The 27,035-nt window shown below is 37.4% G+C and overlaps 2 protein-coding genes across 4 annotated transcripts in view; one reads left to right on the top strand and one right to left on the bottom strand.

Moving 5' to 3' along the window:
- XKR9 (XK related 9) overlaps nt 1–22,219 on the bottom strand; it is a 551,550-nt gene extending 529,331 nt beyond the window's left edge. The window contains exons 1-2 of one of the 3 annotated variants that reach the window (XM_034966226.2): nt 22,093–22,219; nt 17,799–17,880 (exon numbers count right to left, since the gene is read on the bottom strand). In XM_034966226.2, the coding sequence (XP_034822117.1) occupies nt 17,799–17,854 (56 nt within the window). In that variant the 5' untranslated portion in view covers nt 17,855–17,880; nt 22,093–22,219. Of the gene's footprint in view, nt 1–11,363; nt 11,914–17,798; nt 17,883–21,618; nt 21,758–22,092 lie in introns of those variants that run through there. The other 2 variants (XM_034966227.2, XM_008956698.4) reach the window with 2 other exon arrangements.
- Nucleotides 22,220–22,453: 234 nt separating this feature from the next.
- The window catches only part of LACTB2 (lactamase beta 2), a 31,578-nt gene continuing 26,996 nt past the window's right edge, over nt 22,454–27,035 (top strand). Inside the window, exon 1 of the mRNA XM_003831335.5 lies at nt 22,454–22,638. Within this exon, the coding sequence (XP_003831383.1) occupies nt 22,517–22,638 (122 nt within the window). The 5' untranslated portion in view covers nt 22,454–22,516. The remainder of the gene's footprint in view (nt 22,639–27,035) is intronic.

Genomic DNA, 27,035 nt, shown 5'->3' with positions numbered 1-27,035 from the left:
CAGCTGATAAACAACTTCAGCAAAGGTGCAGGATATAAAATCAATGTACAAAACTCACTAGCATTCCTGTGCACCAACAACAAGCAAACTGAGAGCCAAATAAGAAAGGCAATACCATTCACAGTTGCCACCAAAAAAATAAAAAATAAAACACCTAGGAATACAGCTAACCAGGGATGTAAAAAATCTCTACAGTGAGAATGACAAAACACTGCTCAAAGAAATCAAAGAAGACACAAGCAAATGAAAAAAATCCCATCATCATAAATAAGAAGAATCAATATCATTAAAATGGCTATACTGCCCAAAACAATTTACATATTCAACGTTATACCTGTTAAACTACCAATGACATTCCTCACAAAACTAGAAAAAATTATTTAAAATTTACATGGAACCAAAAAAGAACCCAAATAGTCAAGGCAATCCTAAGCAAAAAGAACAAAGCTGGAGGCATCATGTTATTCGACTCCAAACTATACTACAGGGCTATAGTAACCAAAACAATATGGTACCGGTACAAAAACAGACACACAGACCAATGGAACAGAATAACGAGCCCAAAATAAGGACACATATCTTTGACTATCTGATCGTTGACAAAGCTGACAAAAACAAGCAATGGGGAAAAAAAATCCCTATTCAATAAATAGAGCTAGGATAAATGACTAGCCATATACAGAAGATTGAAGTTGGACCTCTTCCTTACACCATATACAAAAATCAACTGAATACAGATTAAAGACTTAAATGTAAAACCCAAAGCTGTAAAATACTCTGAAAGACAACCTAGGCAATACCATCCTGGATCTAGGAACAGGCAAAGATTTCATGATGAAGACACCAAAAGCAATTGCAACAAAAGCAAAAATTGACAAATGGGATCTAACTAAACTTAAAAGCTTCTGTACAGCGAAAGAAACTATCAACAGAGTAAACAAACAACCTACAAAATGGGAGAAAGAATTTGCAAACTATGCATGTGACAAAGGTCTATACCCAGTATCTATAAGGAACTTAAACAACTTTACAAGAGAAAAACAAGCAACCCCATTAAAAAGTGGGCAAAGGACATGAACAGACCCTTCTCAAAAGAAGACATGCATGTGGCAAACAAGCTTATGGCAAAAGCTCAATACCACTGATCATTAGAGAAATGCAAATGAAAACCACAATGAAATACCATCTCACACCAGTCAGAATGGCTATCACTAAAAAGTCAAAAAATAACAGATGCTGGCGAGGTTGCGGAGAAAAGGGAACCTTATACACTGTTGGTGTCAGTGTAAATTAGTTCAACCATTGAGGAACTGTATGACAATTCCTCAAAGAGTTAAAAGAACTACCATTCAACCCAGCAATTCCATTACTGGGTATATACCCAGAGCATTCTACCATAAAGACACATGCACACAAGTGTTCATTGCAGCACTGTTCACAATAGCAAAGACACAGAATCACCTAAATACCAATCAATGACAGACTGGGTAAAGAAAATGTGGTATATATACACCATGGAATATTATGCAGCCATAAAAAAACAAGATCATGTCTTTTGCCAGAACACAGAAGAAGCTGGAGGCTATCATCCTTAGCAAACTAACGTAGGAACAGAAAACCAAATACCGCATGTTCTCATTTACAAGTGGGAGCTGGCCAGGCACGGTGGCTCACGCCTGTAATCCCAACACTTTGGGAGGCCGAGGTGGGCTGACTGCCTGAGCTCAGGGGTTCGAAACCAGCCTGGGCAACATGGTGAGACCCCCCACCCCCATCTCTACTAAATACAAAAAAAAAAAAAAAACTAGCTGGGCATAGCAGCATGTGCCTGTAGTCCCAGCTACTCGGGAGACTGAGGCAAGAGAAAGAATTGCTCGAACCTGGGAGGCGGAGGTTGCAGTGATCCAAGATCACGCCATTGCACTCCAGCCTGGCAACAGAGTGAGACTCTATCTCCAATGGGAGCTAAATTGTAAGAACTAATGAACACAAAGAAGGAAACAACAGACACTGACAGGCATCTACTTGAGGGGGAGGGAGGAAGGAGGGAGAGGAACAGAAAAGATAACTATTTGGCACTGAACTTAATACCTGAGTGATGTAATAATATGTAATAACAAACCCCCATGACACGTGTTTATCTATGTAACAAACCTTCACATGTACCCCTAAACCTAAAACAAAAATTCTTAAAAAGAAAGAAAAACAAAAAAAGAGTAAAGTGTTTGTTTATCTATCTGGCATCTTCCACTAATGCCCAACCTAATTCAATTTTCTTTTTCTTCTTTTTTAAATAGGCAAAATATTTAAATAATTCAAAAAATTAGAAAGTTATAAGTAAGAAAACTCTACCCTACTCCTATAACCCACTATACAGCTTTTACCCTCCCCCATGGCCACAGGAATTCAGTTATTAGTTTCATGTGTACCCATCTAGAGTTTCTTCATGCAGATACAAGCAAACATAAATATATATTAGTTTTCACCATCTTTTATTACACAGATTGTGGCATACTATACCTCCTGTCTGCACCTTGTCTTTTCACCCAAAATAAGTCCTGGATATCTTTTCATTTCAGCATAGAAAGTACCTTATCATTCTTTATGATAGTTATGTACTATGCCATTGCACAGTATATTACAAACTCTATCAAAATACACTAAAATTGTTTTCAATATTTTTCTATTACAAACAATGCTACACTTAAAAATTGTGTGCGTATGTCACTTTACATGTATGCAAGTATGATAAATTTCTAGAAGAGGAAGCTCTGGGGCTAATATACATATATATAAAATACATATATATATAAAATACATATATATACATAAAATACATATATATATATATTTGCAATATGGTCAAGCTACTTTCCACAGAAATTATACCAATCCATACTCTGATGAACAAGGTATGAAAGTATCTGTTTTCTCACACTTTACCAAGAGAGTATATAGTCATTCAGATTTTTGTTAATCTAGTAAATGAGGAATAATATCTCAATGTAGTTTTAATTGGAATTTTTCATGAATGAGGCTTAGCATCTTTTATACAACTTAAGGCCTATTTGTATTTCCTTTTCTATGAACTATCCTTATTCTCTTCCCATTTTTCTACTGGGTAGATGGTCTTTTACTTTTTGATTTCCAGAAGCTGTTTAAATATCAGAGGACTAGCCCTTTTTCTGTTATAAGTTTACAATTCTTTTTCCGTGTTAATGTTGTTTTTCTTTGTTATGCTTTTGTTGTGTGTGTTGGGATTTTTGCTTTTGTTTATTAGCATGCATTTTTATAGTCAAATCTACAATTGTTATAGCTTCTGGATTTGGAGTCATGGTTACAAAGGCTTTCCCCATTTCAAAGTTATAAAGGAATTCTCCGATGTCTTCTTTTATAGTATTTTACATTAAATATTTGATTCATTAGAAATTTATCCTGCTATCTGGTATCCTACCTAGAAGTATAACATGCTATCTTAAAGTATCCCAACTTTATAAGTTAACAAAGTTTTTACTGTTTTCATGCTGCATATACTGGCTATTGCTTCCTTTTTTTTCCAATCAATTTCAAAAAAAAAAAAAAAAAAAAAGGACAGGCGCAGTGGCTAACGCCTGTAATCCCAGCACTCTGGGAGGCCGAGGCGGGCGGCTCACGAGGTCAGGAGATCAAGACCATCCTGGCTAACACGGTGAAACCCCGTCTCTACTAAAAATACAAAAAATTAGCCGGGCGTGGTGGCGGGCGCCCGTAGTCCCAGCTACTCGGAAGGCTGAGGCAGAAGAATGGCATGAACCTGGGAGGCGGAGCTTGCAGTGAGCTGAGATCGCACCACTGCACTCCAGCCTGGGTAACAGAGCAAGACTCCATCTCAAAAAAAAAAAAAAATGTGGCCTGTGTATTCATATGCCATACAGAGAAAAACTCGTTTATCGCCCTTGTGGTTTGTATGGGTGACGTGGAGAACTCTTGCGGAATATCCTTTCAAACTTTCTCCTGGCTTGGAAGAATTAGAACCCATATTTTGTCACATCAAAAACTGTGACACGCCAAAGACACACACAACATTTCACATTTCTCCCAGGGTCTACCTCTGTTTCTACTAATATACTTCTGAAGATTTGACCACCACTTCCACAGAATGAAGATTTCATCTCCACAGAAGAGACCTCTTTTCTAGATCATGTGCCATGGTAGGGCATAGCCTAAGACTGACCTTTGTGTGAAAACTATTATTGCCAATTAAAATTTATATATTTTGTTTCCTTCTAAATGGCTACCCAGTTTCCCCAACACTTAAAACAACTAAGCATAAAATCAGTAAAACTGTACAATATCTGAATGGCACTATCAACTACACCAAATTTCATTTATAGAATACCAGAACAACTGCAGAAACACATATGTTTCAAGTGTACATGAAACATTCATAAAGATGGACCATATGTTAGACAATAAAACAAGTCTGAATAAATTTCAAAAGATTGAAATCATAAGAGTATGTAATCTGAACACAAAAGAATTAAATTAAAAATCAACATTAAAATAACTACAAAAGACCCAAATATTTGAAAAAACACTTAACAGTCTAATCCTTTAGTAAAAGACAAAATCACAAGGAAGCTAAAAAATATTTTGAACTGGACTGGGCACAGTGGCTCATGCTCGTAATCCCAGCACTTTGTGAGGCCAAGGCAGGAGGATCACTTGAGGCCAGGAGTTCAAGACCAGCCTGGGCAACATACTGAGGCCCCATCTGTACAAAAAAATAAAAAATTAGCCAGACCTGATGGCACATGCCTGTAATGCTAGCAACTCAGGTGGCTGAGATGGGAAGATCACCTGAGCCCAGGAGTTCGAGGTTATAATGAGCTATGATGAGCCTGTCTCTATTTAGAAAGGAGGGAGAGAGAGAGAGAGAGAGAGAGAGAAAGAAAGAGAGAGAGAAAGAGAAAGAAAGAGAAAGAAAGGAAAGAGAAAAAGAAAGAAAGAAAGAGAGAAACAGAAAGAAAGGAAAGAGAAAAAGAAAGAAAGAAAGAAAGAAAGAAAGAAAGAGGGAGGAGAGAAAGAAATCCTGTCATTTTCATTTGCAACAACGTGGATGAAACTGAAGAACATTATGTTAAGTGAAAAAAGCCAGGCCAGGCACAGAAAGACAAATTTCACAGGTTCTCACTCATACATTGGAGCTAAAAATTGAAACAAACTCATGGAGATAGAGAGTAGAATAATAGTTACCAGAGCCTGGGAAGGGTAGCAGGGAGTAAGGCAGAAGTGGGGATGGTTAATGGGTGCACAAATGTAGTTAGAATGAATAGGCTCTAGCATTTGATAACATAACAGGGTGATTAAAGTCAACGATAATTTACTGTGTATTTTTAAATAACTAAGAGTGAAATTGGAATGTTCCTAACACAAAGAAAAAATAAATACTTGAGGTGATAAATATCCCAATTACCCTTATGTGATTATCATACATTATATGTCTATCAAAACATTACATGTACTCCATAAATATATACACCTATTATGTACCCATAATAATTAAAACTGAAAAAAATTTTTAAAAGAAGCCAAAGAGGAAAAAACACCTAAAGGAGTAAAGGTAAAAATTACATTCACTTTCTCCTCAGAAACCATTCAAGCAAGAAGAGAATGGATTTGAGAGGCCGAAGGAGACGGATCACTTGAGCCTAAAAGTTCAAAACCAGCCTGGGCAACATGGTAAAACCCTGTCTCTATGAAAAATACAAAAATTAGCCAGGCGTGGTGGCACATGCCTGTAGTCTCAGCTACTCAGGAGGCTAAGGAAGGAGAATTGCTTGAACCTGGGAGGCGGAGGTTGCAGTGAGCCAAGATCGGGCCACTGCACTCCAGCCTGGGCAACAGAGCAAGAATCTATCTAAAAAGAAAAAAGAACTCTGTCTCTACCAAATATATACATATATATATATATACACATATATATATACATATATATACACATATATACATATATATACACACATATATACACATATATACACACATATATATACATATATACACATATATATACATATATATACACATATATATACATATATATACATATATATACACATATATATACATATATATACACATATATATATACATATATACACATATATATACATATATACACATATATATATACATATATATACACATATATATATACATATATATATACACATATATATATACATATATATACACATATATATACACATATATATACACACATATATATATACATATATATATATATTAGCTAGCTTGGTGTGGTGGCACACACCTGTAGTCCCAGCTACTTGTGGGGCTGAAGTGGGAGGATCACCTGAGCCCAGGGAGTTAGAGGTTGCAGTTACCTGTGACCGCACCACTGCAGCACTCCAGCCTGAGCAACAGAGTGAGATTCTGTCTCAAAAAAAAAAAAAGAATGGAGTGAAATAGTTAAAGTGTTGAGAGTAAAAAAAGGAGAAGAAAGAAAGAAAACACCACTCTGAATTCTGTACCCTGTGAAATTATGCTTCAAAAGTGAAGGAGAATAAAGATTTCCACAAACACTGGGGAACCTTGTTGCCAGTAGACTTGCCTTGCAAGAAACGTTAAAATAGATTCTTCAAAGAAAAGGAAAATGTTACAGGTCAGAAACTTGGATCAATTAAAATACATAAAGAAAGGAAGAGCACTGAAAAAGGAATAATTGAAGATAAACAAAAACTTATTTTTCTTATTTTTAATTGATTTAATTTAAATTATTTAAATATAATTTTTTTATTTTATTATTATTATACTTTAAGTTTTAGAGTACATGTGCACAATGTGCAGGTTAGTTACATATGTATACATGTGCCATGCTGGTGTGCTGCACCCATTAACTCATCATTTAGCATTAGGTATATCTCCTAATGCTATCCCTCCCCCCTCCCCCCACCCCACAACAGTCCCCAGAGTGTGATGTTCCCCTTCCTGTGTCCATGTGTTCTCATTGTTCAATTCCCACCTATGAGTGAGAACATGCAGTGTTTGGTTTTTTGCCCTTGCGATAGTTTACTGAGAATGATGATTTCCAATTTCATCCATGTCCCTGCAAAGGACATGAACTCATCATTTTTTATGGCTGCATAGTATTCCATGGTGTATGTGTGCCACATTTTCTTTTTTATTATTATTATTATTATTATACTTTAAGTTTTACGGTACATGTGTGCAATGTGCAGGTTAGTTACATATGTATACATGTGCCATGCTGGTGTGCTGCACCCATTAACTCGTCATTTAGCATTAGGTATATCTCCTAATGCTATCCCTCCCCCCTCCCCCCACCCCACAACAGTCCCCAGGGTGTGATGTTCCCCTTCCTGTGTCCATGTGTTCTCATTGTTCAATTCCCACCTATGAGTGAGAATATGCGGTGTTTGGTTTTTTGTTCTTGCGATAGTTTACTGAGAACGATGATTTCCAATTTCATCCATGTCCCTACAAAGGACATGAACTCATCATTTTTTATGGCTGCATAGTATTCCATGGTGTATATGTGCCACATTTTCTTAATCCAGTCTATCGTTGTTGGACATTTGGGTTGGTTCCAAGTCTTTGCTATTGTGAATAGTGCTGCAATCAACATACGTGTGCATGTGTCTTTATAGCAGCATGATTTATAGTCCTTTGGGTATATACCCAGTAATGGGATTGCTGGGTCAAATGGTATTTCTAGTTCTAGATCCCTGAGGAATCGCCACACTGACTTCCACAATGGTTGAACTAGTTTACAGTCCCACCAACAGTGTAAAAGTGTTCCTATTTCTCCACATCCTCTCTAGCACCTGTTGTTTCCTGACTTTTTAATGATTGCCATTCTAACTGGTGTGAGATGGTATCTCATTGTGGTTTTGAATTGCATTTCTCTGATGGCCAGTGATGGTGAGCATTTTTTCATGTGTTTTTTGGCTGCATAAATGTCTTCTTTTGAGAAGTGTCTGTTCATGTCCTTTGCCCACTTTTTGATGGGGTTGTTTTTTTCTTGTAAATTTGTTTGAGTTCATTGTAGATTCTGGATATTAGCCCTTTGTCAGGTCAATTAAAATTAAGACCAATTAAATATAATTATTATATTTAATTGATCTTAATTTTAATTGATCCAGTAACAGTTCAAAATAATAGGACAATATATTTGATCATGTATGCTTATGTGTATATATTTATATGCTTATGTATACTTAGTACAAGTGAAATGAATGATAGCAATGATACAAGGAATGAGAGAGAGGAATCTGGATTATAACATTCCACAGAATGTATCACAAAGAGTTCAAAAATAAGAATTTTTAAAATCTAACATTTAACAGTTATGTTAAACACAGTGAGAACGTGTAACTTACATTTGATTGGCATCTCAGAAGGGAAAGAAACACAAAATATAGTAAAGAAAATGTTAAAAAAGTTAATGGCTGACAATTATATAGAATTAATAGAAGATAATAATCCACAGAATCAAGAGGACCAACAAATCCTAAGCAAGAGAAATAAAATCTACATCTAAACATATAATTAAACTGTAGAAATCCACAGATAAAGAGAAAAATCTTAAGAGCAGCCAGAGGAGGAAAAGACAAAACACTTTCAAAAGAGCGGCAATGAGACTAAAATCTAACTCCTCCAGAGCAACAATAGAAACCAAAAAACAATCAAATATAATATGCAGAGAGAAAATAACTACTCATCTAGAATTCTATAGCCACTAAAATATCTCTCAAGAAAGATAATGAAATAAACACATTTTCAAACAACCAAAAATTGAGAGGTGATGTCACCAACAGCCCGTCAATAGATGAAATTCTAAAAGGCAGACCTCAGGAAGGCAGAAGTAAAGTAATTCTAGGGCCGAACATGGTGGCTCACACCTATAATCCCAACACTTTGGGAGGCCAAGGTGGGTGGATCACTTGAGGTCAGGAGTTCGAGACCAGCCTGGCCAACATGACTAAACCCCATTTCTACTAAAAATACAAAAATTAACCAAGTGTCATGGCACATGCCTGTAATCCCAGCTACTCAGGAAGCTGATGCAGGAGAATCTCTTGAACCAAGGAGATGGAGGCTGCAATGAGCCGGGAAGGTGCCACTGCAGGCCAGCCTGGGTGACAGAGCAAGGCCCTGTCTCAAAAAAAAAAAAAGAAAAGTAATTCTAGGTAGAAGTCCTGAGATTCAAGAAGAAATAAAAAATAAAGAGAGTAGTAAATATATGGGTAAACAGAAACAAAATTTAGTAGAATTTAACTACATAAAGTAGAAAAATACATAATAATATCTAGTGGGATTAAAAACAGGCATTAAAATGACAACAATATAAATATATTAGTTGGGAGCATAGCAAATCGAATTATATTGTTTTGAGGTCTTTAAATTATCAATGTTAACAGCAAAGGTTTTGTTTTACTTTATACTTGGAACAATTTAAGACCTCACATTATGCACTATACTTCTAGGTAGGATCCAGCATACTGGAACAGACCAATGCTCCCGGCAAAGCAAGTAAGAGAAACTACAAACTGGGCTGATATATCTACAAATGCTTGTTGCTTGGAAATATTTGCTGATTCTATTACTCAGAACAAGAGGTTGAAAACCTGGATTCTGCCCAAGCAAAGGGCTGTTGTTAGGCAAGAAGAGAGGCCTAGTTCAATAGATTATAGTACATCCATACTAAAGGATACACCATGCAGCCTTTAAAAAGAGCAAAGCAGCTTTGTATGAACTCACTTCAGAAGATCTTCAAGATGTTTAAGCTAGGTTTTAGAGGTCTGTTGACTGAGGGACCTCAACTCAATCAATTTTTCCAACAACGTATGTGCCAAATTTTGAAACTACACCATAGAGGCTAAAAGCTAAGCAGAAAGTCTTGAAAAAGCAAAACAGGCTTTCTGGTAGTCTTGTGGTGCCAAGATAAAAATTAGTGTTCAGGACTTGTGGAGGTGAGATGACCACACCATACTCTCAGTTCCCTAGAGACTACAAACCAAAGCAGATTGAACCTTAGTCTAAATGCCTACTAGAGAAAAAGCAAAACAGTAGCATTTGAAACTTCTATCATCTTTTGTATACAATGTGTAATATTCAATCAAAAATTACTAGGTGTATCAAGAGACACTGAAAATCAAGGCAATTTGGCCTTTCTTTTATAATACAATTTATAATTTATAATACAATGTACCTTAAGGTCCTCATTTCAATGCTGATGAAAATAGTTCTGTAGATGTGCAAATTTTCCATTATTAGAATGGCAAGTAACAGAAAATTTACCATATTTCTAAATTCCTTGCAAAAGCAACTTTTATCTTTCTTCAATATTACAACTACATAATTCTCAATATTGCTCATACAGAGTACTCATTTAATCTTACCTATTACATATGTATTTGTTCATCAGCACTTTTACTGTATTTCTTTAAACATTTTTGTCTTATTGAGAATGTGCAGTTTGAAAACTGACTTCTAATACCAACAACTAAAGCACTTTTTTTCCAGCTTTTCCTAAAACCTATAAACTTCTTTCTCACTGCACATTCTGTTTCTTTTACATATTAAAAACATAATAACTATAGCTTCAAAAAGGCAAAATATGTGAAAATACTTTGAAAACTGTAAGTCTCCACATAAATACAATGGCGTTATTCCCATTAATTAATATAAGAAAAGCCTGGCATTTTTTTAATACATTCAACTAAGGATCATGAATTGCTTTTTAACAGGACAGAATCAAAAGTAGAATCACTTAAAGTAATAATGGAGAGGTCATAAAAAATTAAATATACAGAGAATCATGGAATTCTGAGGGCCTATTTAGAGTCTCGTTTCTCTACCTATAACAACACGATTCTTAAGGTTGCTTTAGTTCTATGACTCTGTACCTAGCTAACCACATAGCTACTGCATTATTGCAGCAAAAATTTCATTTAGTTAAATCAATGATAAGTATCAAAAAAGTGAGTACTCTCTCAGTTACAAGTGAAATGCCATATTTACACAATCAGACTTAGAATATACACAGAAGATAAAAGTTCTGTAAGACATAGAAATGTCTTTTTCCTTCTCATGAAAACTGAGTTCATATCAGAAAAAACCTAATTAGATAAATTTAAACATTTTTATTAATGAACCTGGAAAATTCTGACAGTATGGCAATGACTTATATTAGCACAATAGTGAGGAGTAAGTAACCTTTGTGCTTCATGCAAATAAGGGATCTTTGTACATTTGACTACCCAGATAAGATACAAAATGGTAGCTTCTGTTTGGAAAAAGAAAAACAGTGGTAATGATTAAACATGTATGCTCACCTTGTAAAAACTCCTCCTTGCAAGCAATGAAGTAGAAGAAAACAATGCTGACTTTCTTGGCCTGCTTTCTTTAAATCAGCCTTGAACCAAGAATAACTAAAACACTGAGCCACAAGTGTTCCAAAAAGCATAAAGCTTAATGCTAAAGCACTAAAAACATACTGTCCTTCATGGAAAAATCTGACAGATACCCAAATGTCCACAATTAAATCAGTTACGTAGATTATAATGCCAAGAACCGACATCATAAAATTCTGTTTAGTATATTTCATTATGAATGACTATAGCTTTTCGTTATCTACTTTTTTCTCCCTCACAAAAAGGGAAAAAAAGCCGAACAAATATTAGTATACCCTTTGGTATAGCATTGAATTTTAATTTCTACTCCCTAAATCTATTTAGAAGAAAGAATAAATATTATGAAATGGGAACACTAACACTAAAGTGACTAATTTTGACTTTCTTTTCTAAATCTCTAATCTAGGTCCAATGTTACAAGGCTTTAATCAATCTTCTGTTTCACAATGATCTTCATTACAGATGACAAGACCTAAAATAAAACAGATATTTAAGTTCCAAAATATCTTAAGTATAATATTAAAAACCCTTGGCAATGATTTTATCAAAGCTCTACTTTTCCTAAAAATAATATATTGCCACTAAATACAGTTCTTATAATAGCTTTGGGAAAGTCTCAGAAATATACTTGATAGTTGATAACTTCCTCTCAGACTATTTATCTTTTAAAAATATGACCTACCCACAAAGAAATTTATCACATGACTATTTATAGTGGCAAACTGGAAACAACCTAAATATTTCAACATAAGGAAATGGTAAAGTAAATAAAGGTAGATCCATAAAATGGAATATTACAAAACTACTAAAATATATGTAACAAAGGTGCAATAGTTGTAAAAATTCTTAATATGCTTTTGGCCCAGCAACTCCATCTAGGATTCTATCCTAGGGAAATATTCAAAAATGTACAAAAAGATAATCTTTGCAGAGCCTTTTTTATAAGAGCGAAATATTGAAAACTACCTAAATGACAATTGAGAGGCCTAGTTCAATAGATTATGGTACATCCATACTAAAGGATACACCATGCAGCCTTTAAAAAGATTAAAGCAGCTTTGTATGAACTCACTTCAGAAGATCTTCAAGATGTTTTAAGTGAAAAAAGCAAATCCCAGAAAGATAAATACTGTATACTATTTATGGTTTTTAATTATACATGGAGAGAGGAAGGCGGTTGAGAGTAGGAAGCAAATGCAACTTCAGTTGTTTTCTCTCTATACTGCTACATTTTTTTGAGGTTTTTTTTTTTTTACAACAGAACTGTACTGATGTTGTTAGGTATATAATTTTTTAAAATAAAAATAGTAAATGATACTCATGCAGAATTTCGATGACCGGAGAAAATGTTTATGCTACTAATGAAAGCTAACATTTACTTACCACTATGTGCCAAGCACTGAGCAAAATGTTGTATACAAAATGCCCCAATTTAATTCTTCTATCACTTAAAATGTAGATTCTACTATTATTATTACTATTTTATAAACATAGTCTGAATGAACACAATCTGTATACAAGATTTGTCTGACTCAGTGGTGGTTTTTTGGTTTGTTTTCCTAATTAATTGCCAACATTTCACAAAAAACGCAAATGTTTGACTGCTAACAAAAAACAGAAAGATCTTCTATGCTAGATTAGTCCTTCATGAGCAGTGGCTGCCCCTTTAGATGGGGCATGCTCTCTCCTGTTCATCACAGTAGTCATCTGGCCCATTTCAGGCATTTCAACAGCTGGGTCTCAATGTTAATGCAGCTACCTACTAGCTGTGTGTCCCTAAATGTATTCTTTCCAGCCTTATACTTTATTTTCTTCATCTAAAATGTGGAGAGAATAATGGTATATACCTTATAGGGTTGTTGTGAAGGTCAAGAAAGATAATACATGTAATACATATAAACCCCTAGAAAAGTACTTGGCACACAGTTAGGGCCCAGTAAATGTTAGTTATCATTATTACCTTGCTAACTGCTTGCCTGGCCTCTGTAAGCATATGAGTTTGCAATGTCTGACTTGACTGCATATAATGTTAAGTGAAAAAGTACTGTGGTATGATCTTGAAGGTAAGGAGGGATAAATGAGCTCTGGAGCCCTGATACAATAGGACTGGAGTTCTTACAAGAAGAGGAAGCAACACCAGAGAAAAGGCCATGTGAGGACACAAGAAGGCAGCCATCTGTAACCCAAGGAGAGAGAACCTCACCAGAAACCAACCCTGCTGGCACAATGATCTTGGACTTCCAGTGTCCAGAACTGTCAAAAAATAAATTTCTATTGTTTAAGCTAACAAGTCTGTGGTATTCTGCTATGGCAGCCAGACCAGTTAACACACTATGTTTCTATAAAAAAAATTATTACTTTAAACACACCAAGGTGAATGTTTACTAAAAACACACACACAAACCAATACTTACTGTGTTCTTATCATTTTATCACTTATAAGTATTTTGCTAAAAAGTCTTCAGAATAATATTAAAAGGTATTTCATTCTTCTCACGGAATAAAGCAACAGTTATGATCACTGCTTCTCCTGTCAAGAATGTTGTGGCCAACAGGACAGAAAAAAACAGTTTAAAAACTGAGTTTTTAAAATCTAGTGGGCCATGAATTTCCCTGCAGCAGGTTTCTTATGCTAACATGAAAGACCTCAAGCCAACATACACATGGGGTTTAGGAGGATGAGATTAATCGGGAGGTTCTGCTCAATTGAACTAATTAAATATTTACTTAGAAACTACCATGTGCTGTTTTAGGCTTTCCTGGATATATCAAGTGATGAGAGACAAATATTCCTGCCCCTGTGGAACTTATATCCTAGCACAGAAAGATAATCAAGGGGTATCTCAATTACAATGATTTGATCTTTATAAATTATATGAATGTATTAAATTATCACATGCACCTCAAAAATATGTACATCTATTATGTATCATTCTTAAACATAAAATTCAAAATATAGTCAATTAACAATAAAAAATAATTAATAAATCAAATATATTAGAAGGTGGTAAGTGCTATGGAAAAAATAAAGCATAGTAAGGAAGATCAGCAATTACAGTAGAGATGGGCATATCATGGGCTGTGACATTAATTAGATTGGTCAGGGCAGGACTCACTGAGAAGGTGGCATTTGAGTAGTGAAATTGGCCATGTGCATATGAGATGGAAAAGCTTTCCAGCTCAAAGGAACAGCTAGTTCAAAAGTCTAATGCACTAGATTTTGAATCCTTCAAAAACAAAAGTTTCAAAAAATATTGTCAGAAATTCCTTAGCATGGTTCTACTGGATATGTTTAATGTGTATACAAATCCTGTTCTAATATCATTCTTAAAAATATAATTTCTTAAGCTTTACTAAGAAAAAAATTGCTTATATAGGAGAAGAATAGATGGTAGTAATAGTAGCTACTACTGCTAGGTGTTTACTAAAAGTGAAGTTTTTTGGCATAAATTATTTCATTTAATCCTCACAAATCCCTGTGAAAACAGTATTATTGACTCCATTTTGTAGACCAGAAAACTGAGGCATAGAGGTGTTGGATATTTAGGTGAGTTTTCTCTAATGAGTAAAATCTGTTTGCCTCCAATGCTTAGGTCCTACCCACAATATACTTACACAGTATCTGAAGAGAAAACAGAAAACATTTATAGCTGTGTGAGTATAACACTTAGGCACAGCAGTCTATAGATTTGAGATAGAATACACATTATTATTGTATATTATTCTTTTCTGTAGTGAAATTAAAGGGAGAGGGGAATATAGTTAGAATTGCAAATGATGTGATCTAAACCTTTCTAAACAAAAATCTTGGCCAGGTGCAGTAGCTCAGGCCTGTAATCTCAGCACTTTGGGAGGCTGAGCCAGGCAGATCACTTGAGTCCAGGAGTTCAAGACCAGCCTGGGCAACATGGTGAAACCCCACCTCTACAAAAAAAATACAAAAATTAGCCAGGCATGGTAGTGTGCTCCTGTAGTGTCAGCTACTTGGGAGGCTGAGGTGGGAGGATCATTTAAGCCCAGGAAGTGGGGGTTGCAGTGAACTGATATGGCATCGCTGCACTCCAGCCTGGGCAACAAAGTGAGACCCTGTCACAAAACAAAACAAAAAAAGATTTTTTTTATTTTTTTTTAATCTTTAACTTATTTTCCACTGCTTTTTCTCAGGAAAACTTTATAGTCTGAGAACATGTTCAAAAGAATAAAACTTGACTAAAACACAATAGTTAAGCTAAAATTTTGCTTTAAATGATTTTAAATGTAGATAATTTCCTTAAAATTACAGACTATAATACTTCAGTATTCCATATGTGCATTTCTTAATCTCTCTACCCATAAAGAGAGCTTCCTTTACCTGGCAAGAGTAATAAAAATAGTAGTAGCAGGTTTGGGTTGTTTGTTTGTTTGTTTGTTTAAGAGACAGGGTCTCTCTATATTACCCAGGCTGGTCTTGAATTCCTGTGCTCAAGTGATCCTCCCACCTTAGCCTCCTGAGTAGCTGGGACTATCAGCACAGGTACCATACCTGGCCAACACTAGCAGTTTTGAGTCAACTTTTACAAGATGGAAAGAATAATTTCCAAGAAACAGAAACTGTTACTGGCAGAACATTAGATGCAATAGATTAATCTAATATGGTAATATCCATATTCCTAATTTAGTCAGGCAGAACATAACACCAAGTAGAAGGAAACCTACATAGCAAGCTAATACATACGGCGGATCTGATAAAGAGAGCTGCAGGTCTTTCAATTGTTAAATAACTTGTATTAAGAATAGTTCATCTCTATCTCTATGGTTGATCACTATTCCAGTACCACCTTAAGTAAAATAATGCCACCTACAAAGTTTGGCTTCATAGGGGACTTCTTACACTTACTGACTTAATAGGACAATGATATAGTCTGAATATATGTCCCTACCAAATCTCATGTTGAATTGTAATCCCCCATGTTGGAGGTGGGGCCTGGTTGGAGGTTTTGGGTCATAGGGGTGTATCTCTCATGGTTTGGTGCTGTCCTCACGATAGTGAGTGAGATCTGGTTGTTGTAAAGCATTGCATCTCCCCCACTACTCTCTTTTTTGCTCCTGCTCTCTCCATGTGAGACACGTGCTTCCTCTTCACCTTCTGCCATGATTGTAAGCTTCCTGAGGCCTCCCCAAAAGCAGATTCTGGCACTTTGCTTCCTGTACAGCCTGAAGAACCATGAGCCTATTAAACTTATTTTCTTATAAATTACCCAGTCTCAGGTATTTCTTTATAGCAATGCAAGAATGGCCTAACACAGAAAATTGGCACCAGTAGTAAAGTTTTGCTATAAAGATACCTGAAAACATGAAAACAGTGTTAGAACTGAGTAACAGGCAGAGGCTAGAAGAGTTTGTAAGACTCAGAGAAGAAGGGAAGATGAGGGAAAGGTTGGAGCTTCTTAAAGGTTGTGACCCAAATGCCGATAATGACACGGACAATGAAGTCCAGGCTGCTGATGTCTCAGATGGAAATGAGTAACTTATTCAGAAGTGGAGCAAAGATCATCCATGTTATGCCTCAGCAAAAAGCTTGGCTGGATTGTATTTGTGCCCTAGAGATCTATGGAAGTTTGAACTTCAGAGTGATGATTTAGGGTACCTGGCAGAAGAAATTTCTAAGTAGCAAAGCATTCAAGACATGGACCGGCTGCTTCTAACAACCTATGCCCAGATGTGGAAGCAAGAAAATGACTGAAAATTTGAATTTATATTTAAACAGGAAGCAGAGCATAAAAGTTTGAAAAATGTGCAGCCTGGCCAGGTGAGAGAGAAAGAAAAAGCTTCTTCAGAAGAGGACTTTAAGCAGGCTGTACAGCAACCACTTGCTAAAGATATTTGCAAAACTAAAAGGGAGCCAAGTGCTAATATCAAAGACAGTGGGTTCGAGTGATTCTCCTGCCTCAGCCTCTCCAAGTAGCTGGGACTATAGGCGCACACCACCAAACCCAGCTAATTTTTGTATTTTTAGTAGAGACAGGGTTTCGCCATATTGGGCAGGCTGATTTCGAATCCTGACCTCAAGTGACCCACCCACCTCGGCCTCCCAAAGTGCTGGGATTACAAGAATGGGCAACTGCACCTGGCCCTCGTTTCTTATAAATTACCTAGTCTCAAGTATTTCTTTACAGCAATGCAAGAATGGCTTAACACAAACGGTTTCAATCCAATTCCAAATATCAACCTAGCTATGTGGCTACCTGGCTGCGAGCCGAAATACGTAACTTTTGCCCACTGTACAACTATCTGAGATAAAGCAGATATTTAAAGAAATTAAAACTAGGAAACTTTCCCTTGTCAACCAAATATAACACATATAAAATATAGACTTACTTGTCAAATATAAAAAGCCATCTTTGACTCAAAGTCCCTTCTGGAAAAATCTTCATCTTGTGAATATTTTACTTCTTCTTCACTAAAAACAAGTATAATTAAAGGATGTGTAAACCTTTAAGATCGAATACTAAAATGAAACTGAAATCACCTGTTAGTCATATGTGGCATTTTCTAATCTAGTGATAAGAGTCTGTGTCATTGTGAATACAGTACACCCTTTTATAACTATCTCATTGAGAGGAAGAAATAGCATAAGTCCTTTCATAGGCTGACTAGGCTCCAAGCTTTCACTGTATTTGTCAAATAAGTCAAGAAAATACAATTTGTCTCACAACATATCCAAATGGATAACATGTCACGTTTGAAAAGGAGGTTCTTAAATTTGAAGTACTCTAACAAAGTATCATAAACTCAGCCCCACCTACTTTTCAACCTTATACCTTCTCAAATCTTGTGCCCCAAAGAGCATATGATTGTTGGTCTGTATTCCCAAAATAAGCACTACTTTTCTTCCATTTCCAAGCCTTTGCTCAAGGTTATTTACTGCTGTCTAGAATAACTGCCATCTATCTGATGAAATTCTGTCAATCCTTTAAGAATCAGCTCAAAACCCACCATCTTTAGGCTTTCCCAGAGCATCCCAGTATGTTTCTCCCCTTTCTCCTTGCAATCTCATCACTTCAGCTGTACTTCTCTTCTAGTATTTACCCACATATGCTTTTTTTTAAGAGACAAGGTCTTGCTCCATCACTCAGGCTGGAGTGCAGTGGCACAATCATAGCTCACTATAACCTCGAACTCCTGGGCTCAAGCACTCCTCCAGACTCAGCCTCCCAACAGTGCTAGGATTACAGGCTCATGCCACCATACCTGAACCCATATACACTTTAAAAGTATCTCCTTCATGGTTATGACCCTCTAGAAAGCAAAGATTATCTTATTCATTTTTAACATGCCCTCAATATGTCTACAACATTACTTTGCATGTTGTAAGTAGATAATAAACTATTGTAAGTGTAACTGAACAGAACGTGAAAAATATTTGATCTGATTTCTTGGAGAGGAACTTAAACTTCAAGTCACATTTCTAAACATATTCACAAAGACTTAATTTTGTATCTTTTTTTTTTTTTTGACATGGAGTCTCACTCTGTCACTCAGGCTGGAGTGCAGTGCCGTGATCTCAGCTCACTGCAACCTCCGCCTCCTGGGTTCAAGTGATTCTCCTGCCTCGGCCTCCCAAGTAGCTGGGATTACAGGCACCCGCCACCATGCCCACCTAATTTTTGTATTTTTAGTAGAGACAGGGTTTCGCCATGTTGGTCAGGCTAGTCTCCCAAAGTGCTGGGATTACAGGCGTGAGCCACCACACCCGACCAAAAAATATATCTAACTGTCCATAGGTTTCTCTACCTGGATATACCACAATTACCTCAATTTTATCTCATCTAAAACATAGTCACTATCTACCTTCTATTTGTACTCTTTTTCTAGTATCTCCTTGTATGGCCCTATGCAAGTTGCCTTACTTTTAATCATTTGGCCTATTCCTTCATCTGCCAAATGAGGAGCTTGGCAATTGATTAAATGGAATCCAGAAGGAAAGTGCAAGTGAAAGTTTAATTTTTAAAAAAAGCTAATGAAGCTGGACCTTGTCTCTCATCATATGCAAAAGCCAACTCAAGAAGGATTAAACGTAAGACCTTAAACTATAAAACTACTAGAAGAAAATATAGGTAAAATACATAAGGACATTGGTTTAGGCAAAGATTTTGTAGCTAAGACCTCAAAAGCACATACGACTAAAATAAAAACAGACAAATTTGACTATATTAAATGAAAAAGTTTCTGCACAGCAAAGGAAACAATCAACAGGGTGCAGAGACATCTGCTGAACAGAAGAAAATATTTGCAAACTATTCATCTGACAAGGGACTAATATCCAGAACATACAAGGAACTCAAACTCAACAAGAGAAAACACAAATAATCCCACCAAAAAGAGGGTACAGAACATGAATAGACGATTCTCAAAAGAAGACATACAAATGGCCAACAAACATATGAAAAAATGCTCAACATCACTAATCATCAGGCAAATGCAAATCAAAACCATAATGAGATATCATCTTACCCCAGTTAGAATAGCTGTTATTAAAAAGACAATAACAGATGCTGGAGAGGATGTAGAGAAAAAGGAACTCTCATACACAGTTGGTGGGAATGTAAATTAGTACAACCGCTATGGAAAACAGTACAGAGATGTATAAAATACACACACACACACACACAGAACTACCATATGATTTAGCAATCCCACTACTATTTGTATATCAAAGGGACAACTGCACCTGCATGTTTATCACAACATTATTCACAATAGGAAAGATATGAAATCAACCTAAAAGTCCATCAACAAACAAATGGATAAAGAAAATGTGATATATACACACAATAAAATACTATTTGGCCATAAAAAAAATGAGATCATGTCATTTTCAGCAATATGGATGGAACTAGAGATTATGCTAAGTGAAATAATCATGCATAGAAAGACAAATATCACATAATCTCATTCATACGTGGGAGCTAAAAAGTTTATCTCAGCCAGGCATGGTGGCTCAAGCCTGCAATCCTAGCACTTTGGGAGACCAAAGCAGCGGGATCACCTGAATCGCTTGAGTTCAAGAGTTCAAGGTTACAGTGAGCTATGATAGTGCCACTGCACTGCAGCCTGGGTGAAAGCCAGACCCTGTAAGTAAATAAGTAAGTTAAGTAAGAAAATTAATTAAGCCAAAGAATAAAAGAAGGGGAGTGCCCAGATTCTCAGGAATCTGGTCCAGAAATTACTGTTCCATCCTCTTCTCCAGGGTTCACTGACTTTCCAGCAGAGTTCTTAAAAAGGGAAGATGTGCATAGCTTCCTGCCTGAATAGCCATTAATTGATGGCTATGATAAATACATATTGACAGATTGAAATGCCTGATGTAGGAGATTTGGTTACTTTAAGTATTTTTTTGAAGGGTATACTGTTTAACTTCCCATTGCAACAAGGGATAACTTATATGATTATTTCAGCGATGATTTTTTGAATATTTTTCCATTAAAAGTACAACTGTGTGAAACAAGGCAAAGACATTTCTCACACACAAAGCAGATGTCATTAGCCACTCTGATACACTATGCTGCTGATTCATAAAATAGGTAAGAGCATATCGTTTTCTTCATCAGAAATATCTGGAAAAAAAAAAGCCACCAAGCACTGTATGTGTCAATTTCTCACCTTTAAAAAAAAAAAAAAAAGAGTGGGCTGCTACACTGGATATGTTCTACATCTCTTTGGGGCAGTGATTACATACAATTGTCATAACTCGATGGAACTGTCTACAGGATCTGTGTATTTTCTTTTAAGTAATTTATAACTCAACTTTTTTTATGGGAAGCTGTAGTTAACACTGGATAGTTAATACTTGGCTGATTAGAAACCGACTTGTTACAGAGAAAATGAGTCCCTTCCATCTTGGGCACAAAACGGCTCCACAAGACCAGCCTAGCTCTCTGGGCAGGCGGGTAACACTGGCAAGCAGAGGCATGCTCCTTGAATCTCACTGAGGGGGACAAGTGTTAGTGCGAGGCAGGTAGGAGCAAGGCCGCACACGCAGACTCTGTCATCTGGGCAGCCGCCCAATCCCCGTTTTTCATTTGTAACAAAAATAGTATCCACCTCTTAATAATGTTCTGAGGATTAAGGGCGTTAAGTCGGATGTTTGTAGAAAGCACTTAGGCATAGTAGGAAGTACTAAGTAAATATGTCTTACCACTATTTATTATAAAAGATGAACAGGCTGGCCCGGCGCGGTAGCTCACGCTTGTAATCCCAGCACTTTGGGAGGCCGAGGCGGGCGGATCACGAGGTCAGGAGATCAAGACCTTCCTGGCTAACACAATGAAACCCCGTCTCTACTAAAAATACAAAAAATTAGCCGGGCGTGGTGGCGGGCGCCTATAGTCCCAGCTACTCGGGAGGCCGAGGCAGGAGGATGGCGTGAACCCGGAAGGCGGAGCTTGCAGTGAGCCGAAATCGCGCCACCGCACTCCAGCCTGGGCGACAGACCGAGACTTCGTCTCAAAAAAAAAAAAAAGATGAACAGGCTACTACTACTACTACTACTACTACACACACACACACACACACACACACACACACACACACACACACAGAGAGAGCCACTGCCTAAAAATCTGGCAATCCTTCCTGAGATTTATTACTGAATAACGAAAGGTTACCAAACCTGTCTCCCAAATCACAAGACTCTTCCAGATTAAAATGTCTCTCGCCCACTTGGATCCACTCGCCTGTCTAGGACACAAACCCGTGAGGCACCAGCCCCCGTGACAGAGGCAGATTCCAGCTTCGCCTCACGCCACCTCACGCCTCGCGCCAGCCTTCCCACCACTGCCCGCGCAGCCCGCGCGGCGTCACGTGACCTCTGGTTCCGCACCGCCCCCCCCCCCCCCACCCCCCGGCCGAGCTGCCGGATCCCCGCCCCGGCTCGCCCGCGGTGTCACATGACACTTGGACCAGCCGCTGGCCAATCCCCTCCCTCCCGGGTTGCGAGGCATCACGTGGACGCTACTCGCTATCCCCGGCCTGTTGGCTTCTTCCGCGCTGGAGTATCCAGATAGGCGACACGCCGGCGGGCGGCTGAGGCGGGAATGGCTGCTGTACTGCAGCGCGTCGAGCGGCTGTCCAATCGAGTCGTGCGTGTGTTGGGCTGTAACCCGGGTCCCATGACCCTCCAAGGCACCAACACCTACCTAGTGGGGACCGGCCCCAGGTAAACGTCCCTCTCCAACCTCCCCAACGTTCGCAGCCGGCCCCGGAGCCCGGGCTTTGACTGATCGCGGCTGCGCGGGCAGTGGGGAGCGCCGCGTCCTGTCCCTAGCTGGGCAGCCCCGCGCCTAGCAGCCCCGTCGAGACTGCACGCAGACACTCAGATCTCGAAGCTAGCTAAAATACGACCACCCCAGGTGATAGCTCTCTAATTTAGGGAGAAATGGAAAAAAAAAAAAAAAACCAACTTCTGTTTTGAAACCCGATTTACTGTTCTTGATGTTTGAATGCCAGGGTGTGCGTGTTTAAACTGTTGAGAAAATTCGGATGTCAAGAGTCCAAGAAAGCGTTTACTTTGCTCACTTGACTTTCACTGGTGTTTTGCCCAGAGTGTAACTTCCCTTCTCAAAAGCGATTAATTATGTTGAGGCGATTTCCTCAACTCAGCAGCAGAGGGCAGGATTCTCCTGGCTTCCAAATTGGTTCTCTGCAGCCTGTGGGCTCATAAGAGGAGCTGACATAAGTAATTTGGGGAAGTTTTTTGTTACAATTGTGTGTGACCTTGTTTGAGTTTAATTTGCAGACACAGTAACACACCTGTATTTCTAAGAAGATACTTTTGCTCTTGTTTAGCTGCATTCTGTTTTAGTGGAATTATGCAGGAATGGGAGATTTGGTTTACTGCATAGTAAGTCTTAGGCATTTAGCAACTTTTGTAGTCTTTACTGGATGAACCCAGATAATGTAGTTTCTCTTGAGCATAGAATTTAATTGTGCAGTCAAGACATAAATTATGTTTAAAATATAATTGATTACTAAAAACGATTTAGTAAGTACAGTTAATTGAGTTTTCCTTGGAAGTGTCTACTGTTTGGCGTTTTTCCAGTAAATAAGAATTTTAGAAGCAGCAGACCTGCAAAGTGGGCAGGTAAAAGATTAAGTTAAGAGTAAATAAGGCAGGGTCAGGTAGTTACCAAAGGTTTAGGCTGCCACCAGAATCTAGGAGGATAGAGAATTAAGCAGGAAAAATGCCAGATCTCTAGGGTACAGTCTGTCTTGGCTGGAAGTCCCTCAACCAAGTAAATCCATAGGCGGTCTCTCTACAGTGTGTTATCTTAAACTAGTCAATACCTCAGACAAAAGATGCATATTATCAGAATTACCCTGGAAAGTCTCTTAGAAGAACACCATGTTGGAGATCAGTGTATTGTCTCAGTAAGTTCAGCACAACCTGCTTTTTTTCCAGCGTTGAAACAGATGGCTGAATCTGTTTGAAAACCAGGTGAAGAAATTGGCTTGTGTTTAGGGGCTATATTGTATGAAAAATACATACTGTATCTTTAAACACTAGAATCACACTCAACATAGCAAAGTGCTAGTGCTAAGAGAGACTTAAAGACTAACTGAGGGAAAAGCAGATTTATAGTCTCTCGTCTTAAATTACTTAACACTGTTGCTCACGTAAATTAATGGAGTGGAATGGCCAGTGGAATTACTTGCACTATGTAAATTATTTCTCCATATAGTTGAACTAGAGAGTCCATATAGTTGAGCTAGAAATAAGTGTAGATAATGCTACTGTATAAAGTAAAAGATGTAAAGTAAAAGGTGGCTAGAAGTTAATATTAATTGGCCCCTTGTCAGATGTTCTGAGATTGGTATCCACCTGTTCCGCTTCACAAAACAGTTCTAAGATCACAAGCGGCTTTTGTATCACTAACCCCAATGGTATTTTTCTGTTCTCATCTTCCTTGAACTTCAGTGCTTTGACACCATTGACGACTCCCTCCTTAATTTGCCAACACCACATTCTTCAGGTTTCCTATTACCTCTTCAGCTGCTCTTTCTCTTTCACCTTGATAGAGTCACCTTCTTTATCAAATCTTTATTTTAGTTATTCAGTATATAATCCTCATCTCTCATGTTCTTCTACTGTATTCTCTACCTAGGTGATCTCATCTACTTATTTGGCTTTGCCTTTATTATCTGTTTATTATTAACTACCAAATATATAGCTCAAGTTCAAATTCCAAACTTGATCTTCAGACTCAAGTAGCCAACTTTTAAATCTATTTGCATGACTCACTGCTGCCAGGAACTCAGTGTTTTCCATACTGAACTCATAACCTTTCCAGAAAACTGCCAGGTCCTCCTCCAGTTGTTCATATCTTGATAAACAAAGCCATCAAAGGAAATGCCTAAATACCCTTCCTGACATTTATTTGCTTCCTACTGCATATCCAAGCCATTATGAAGATCTGTTCATGTCCCCTGCTGTCACTCAGTCCAAGCCAGCACAACTCTTGCTTAGGCTACTGTAATAGCCTCCTAATTGGCTTCTGTACGACTACCTCTGTCTCTCTTCAATCCAATCTTCCCTTTGTAGCCTGAGTGGTATTTTAGGAATTAAAACTGGAAGGCCTTGTGTATTCTGGCCTCCATCAGTCTTATCAGGCTCCTCTCAAACCTCTCCCACTCCAGCCATGCTGGCCTTCTAGTGTCTCAGATGAGGTTTGTGATTCCCTGTCTCAGGGCCTTCACGCATGCTTTCCTCTTTCTTCCACTCATTCCTCCCTTCTTTACCCAGCTAATCTCATTCGTCCTTTAGAGCACAGTTTAAATACCATTTCCTCATGGAAGTCTTCCCTGACCCATCAGACTGTATTAGGGACACTCCATACTTTTCATGGTCCTTATCTCAATGATAATGAAATGATTTTTTTGTACAAGAAGCTTAGTGTCTTTCCACACCTTCATACCCCACTATAACATCAGTTCAGTGAAAGCATATTCATGGCTATATCCCCAGCACCTAGCACAGAGCCTTGTACACAGTTCAGGTAGAACAGTAAACAGTTGCTGAATGAATGAGCATTCTGTACATTTTCTCTTAATTTTCACTATTATGACTCCAGAACTGCTGGATAACTACAGTTTTAGCTGGTCTTCCTTCCTCATCTGATCAGCCCATGGAAGCCAAATGAATTTCACTAAAACACTGCTAGACCTAACTGTGATGCTTAGTACATACTCAATAAGCATTTGAATCAACAAATGACAGCCAAATTGTCCAGTGTTTTTACTTTCCTCCTCTGCTCAAGAACCTTTAAAAACTGCAATTTTAACCTTTCCTATCAAAATTGTACATACTTTGTGGGCAGACAGTGTGGCTGATAATAGAAAAAGGTAGTCAAGTGGAATAGAATTAAAACTCTGGACTCTGGTTACCTCGATTAGAATCCTGGTGCCATTTACTAGCCATATGACTTTGGACAAGACAGTTCTAAGCTTCAGATTCCTGATACAACCCAATGAAGGTTGTATAGTACCTACCTCATTGGATTTTATAAGGATTCAGTGAAATTTAAGTGAAAAAACATATATGAAAAGCACTTAACAAGTTCTAGCACGTGGAAAACATACCATGTTAGCCATTATTTTTATCACTTCTGCTTTCCTCATAACATCTAGATAACACTGTGCTCATAGTAGGTGTTCAGAAAATATCTAATGATTTTATAAGAGTGACAGCAAATAGAGACCAGTTAATAGCTATCTTAATATTGACATGAAATACCTATAACAAGGAATTTGATTCTACTAATTTTCCATCAATTAAAAATTTTTTTCTCCATTCATGTAGCAAACAGTTATTGTGTGCCTACTATGTGCCAGGCACTTTGCTCTAGTGAATAAATCGTTCATAGACCTATACAGATTCATCTATACTCTTCCCTTGAGCCCTTCATTAGCATAATTTGCATTTGCAAAATGACCTCCTGAGATAGGGATATTATTATCTGTGGCCAAGAAGAACAAAGTCAACTAGCCCATGTAGAGATGATACTATCCAATCATCTATTATAACTATTTACAGACATCATTGATAGAGTAACTGTTTGCTAAAGGAGAAACTGATAACATTTTTTTCAATTTCAAAACTGATAACAGTTTTTTCAAATGTATAGCTGAAGTTTTATTTTTGCCACATAATGATTCTAAGCACTTAACCTAAGCAATCCCCTTCTGCTAGAGAGGCAGTGTTTTGAATGGAGAAGTCACTGGACCTTGTATCTGAACATCTAGTGCTTCCTAGCGCTGCCTCTTGCTGGTTATATGACCTGGAGCAAATCACTTAGCCTTTCTGAAGATAAGTTTTCTATAAAATAAATAATTAATAAAGTAATAATACCTCCCTAGAGTTGATATGAGGATCAAAAGAAATAGTAAATATGAAAGCTCCAAATGGTTTAAATTGCTATGTCAATGTCATATGTTATCAGTGTGACTTTTTTTTTCCCTCAAAGCTTGGTGCAAACTCATGTTTTAGGTTTTATAGTATCTAGACACCCCTCCTTTGTTCTGAATAGATTGTATTAATTCCAGAACTTTTTTCTGTTT

This window comes from Pan paniscus, chromosome 7 (assembly GCF_029289425.2).
Source record: "Pan paniscus chromosome 7, NHGRI_mPanPan1-v2.0_pri, whole genome shotgun sequence".
Lineage (NCBI taxonomy): Eukaryota > Metazoa > Chordata > Mammalia > Primates > Hominidae > Pan > Pan paniscus.
Note: the sequence above shows the minus strand (reverse complement) of the source record. Positions and strands in the feature narration are given on the sequence as shown.